Here is a 2,372-nt window from a genome sequence, read left to right as displayed (position 1 = left end):
AAGTAAATGATTACATTATTGAGTATCAGAGATTTTAAAGATAGTAAATCAAAGAGTCTCTCCAATTCAGCTACTTAATGACTAATGGTGAAGAAATGTATGTGAATGGGATACAAACTAAGTTACAACACATTGGAGGGGAAAAAAAATCTAGAATAAGTAATAAAGGGTCCAAATTTAAAGTCCACAATGAACTTCAAAACAAAGATGTTGTTCATTCTCTCCTCATGGACAGACATTTCTCTTGTAAGCAAATCACAGGAGAACTCCAATCTCCACAAACCTTTTTACTCCTTCATTAACAACAGTGCAGTTAAATGTAACTATAGATTTCATAGTGATATTAGGTTAGCCTCAAACATATCTTAAAAGCAACAGCAACAACAAAGCGCTCAGAAGCAATATTCAGCAGTCACAGTGACTCCAAAAGTCTGGCTTTTAACTGCTATCCAATCCAAACAACCCACTTCTTTATAGTACTATGCAAAACATTGACCCCTTACTAAATTATTTTATTATTCCACATTAAGCTATCTAAAAAAGAAAACTAATTAATTGCTAAGTTTGGTTAAGCAATGTAGCTGACACAGTAAATATTTACTCTTAACATCTCACAGGAAGTCTTGACAAGCATTTGTTACCATTGTGCTGGGGGTAGGGATGGGAGGCAAGTTTTGACAAACAAGTTAAACAGTCCCTTCAAATTTTAACATAGCTAGTGCTCGATACACACACACTACTCCCAATAAGGCACCAGATATTTTCCAAGACCAGTAAACACCTTATATAATGAAAATAAATAATGTAACTTTCTAAACTATCTTACATCCAATAACAAAACAAATGCCTTTTTACAAAATTACAAAAGCACATTTTTTAAAACGGAGTGCGCTTTTTACTTATACGTAAGCCCAATCACAAAATAACCAAGCAAAATATATTTACCTGAGCTTTTTAGAGACTGAGTAATCAACTTCCATGATTTTCCCATGCAATTCCACTTTACCTTTAAAACAGAAATTAAAGCACTCAGAACCTTCCTTGTATGAACCCGGCGGGGGTCTAGGAGGGGCACGCACAGAACTCCACGCTCGGGCTCCGCCTTCGGGCGCCCTCAAGGGGTCTCATCCCGGCTCCAGCTGGGCAAACTTGGTTCCCAGTGGGAAGAAAGATGGGCGCCCCGGCTCTGGGGACGACACGGGAAGGGTGTGAGCCAGGATCCGACCCCAGGTATAGCTGTGGGTGGCATTACCGGAAAAACAAATTTACTAAAGAGCGGCGCCAATTTGAAAGGATGAGCTCATTTGAAACTCAAGCTGCAGGGCTGGCGCGGCCCCGTTCCCCTCGGCCCCCACCTCTTCATTACGCTGCCCGGGGTCCCGAAGCCTCCGCTGCGCTCCCCTCCCAGCCTAGTCCTCCCCTTGGCCCCCCGAAAGACGCGCAGAAGCCCCCTGGGGTCCACTCCAGCAAGAGGCTAGTCCCCGCGGGCTTCTGGGTGTCACCTTGGCCTCGCCGCCGCCCCGCCCCCACTCCGCGCGCTGGTGGGGAAGGGGCTCCGGCCTGTCCCCGGGTTCGTGGGGCGCAGGCTCGTGGTCTGGGGGCGAGCGCAGCTCCAGGCGGTGCATGTGCGAGAGGGAGGGCTGGGGAGTGCGCGCGCGCGCGCGCGGGTGTGTGTCGCTCTCCGTCTCCCGTCTGGGCTCCAGCGCGCTCGCGGGGCCCCCCGGTCTCCTCTTTCCCGGTTCTCAGCCCGGGCCCCCACCGAGTTGAGACAGGGCACCTCGTAAAAAGGTGCTTCTGGCCGAGCGGGAGGCGGGGGGGCAGGCGGCGGAAAGCCCCCCGCCTCGAGTTCTTCTCAATAAAATCGGACAAAAAATTCAGAGAAAAATAGGAGCGCTTGAGAGACGAGCAGAGGCAACTGAGGTTCGGGAGAGGATCGAGAGAGATGTGCCGTCGTACAGGAGCTGGGGCTGCGGGAGCCTCAAAACTTCAGAGAGGGCTATCCGAGTGGCGCCGAGGGGGTGCCGAAAGTGGGGGACTGCGGGGCTAGGTGGGGAGGGGGCTCGAAAGGAGAGTGCGGCTCAGGCACGCCAGAAGGCAGGAGGTCCTGGGCACGAGGCACGGGAAGGGATAAGGTCCGATCAAGCGAGGAGATGCAGGATTTGGGGGGTCCCTGAGAAAGGGGGGGGACGGGAAGGTCAGTGAAGTGGGGGGACGGGGACTCTCTAAGGATGGGGGTGGGGGAACTCTGGAGAGCAGCTCGGAGAGCCAGAGGAACGAGGGTGCCCTCCAGAGAGCGAGCGATCATCGGGGACCCTCGGAGCCGCACAGGGGTCGCCCCAGGGCTGCTGCTTGGAGGGCAAGGAGTGAGTCCA

The 2,372-nt window shown here is 51.8% G+C and overlaps 1 protein-coding gene across 1 annotated transcript in view; it reads right to left on the bottom strand.

Annotated features, from left to right (window-relative positions):
- The window catches only part of IGF2BP2 (insulin like growth factor 2 mRNA binding protein 2), a 148,195-nt gene extending 147,165 nt beyond the window's left edge, over positions 1-1,030 (bottom strand). The window contains exon 1 of the mRNA XM_006773329.2: positions 946-1,030. Coding sequence (XP_006773392.1) covers positions 946-980 — 35 coding nt within the window. The 5' untranslated portion in view covers positions 981-1,030. The remainder of the gene's footprint in view (positions 1-945) is intronic.
- Between the last annotated feature and the right edge of the window lie 1,342 nt (positions 1,031-2,372).

This window comes from Myotis davidii, unplaced genomic scaffold (genome assembly GCF_000327345.1).
Source record: "Myotis davidii unplaced genomic scaffold, ASM32734v1 scaffold626, whole genome shotgun sequence".
NCBI lineage: Eukaryota > Metazoa > Chordata > Mammalia > Chiroptera > Vespertilionidae > Myotis > Myotis davidii.
Note: the sequence above shows the minus strand (reverse complement) of the source record. Positions and strands in the feature narration are given on the sequence as shown.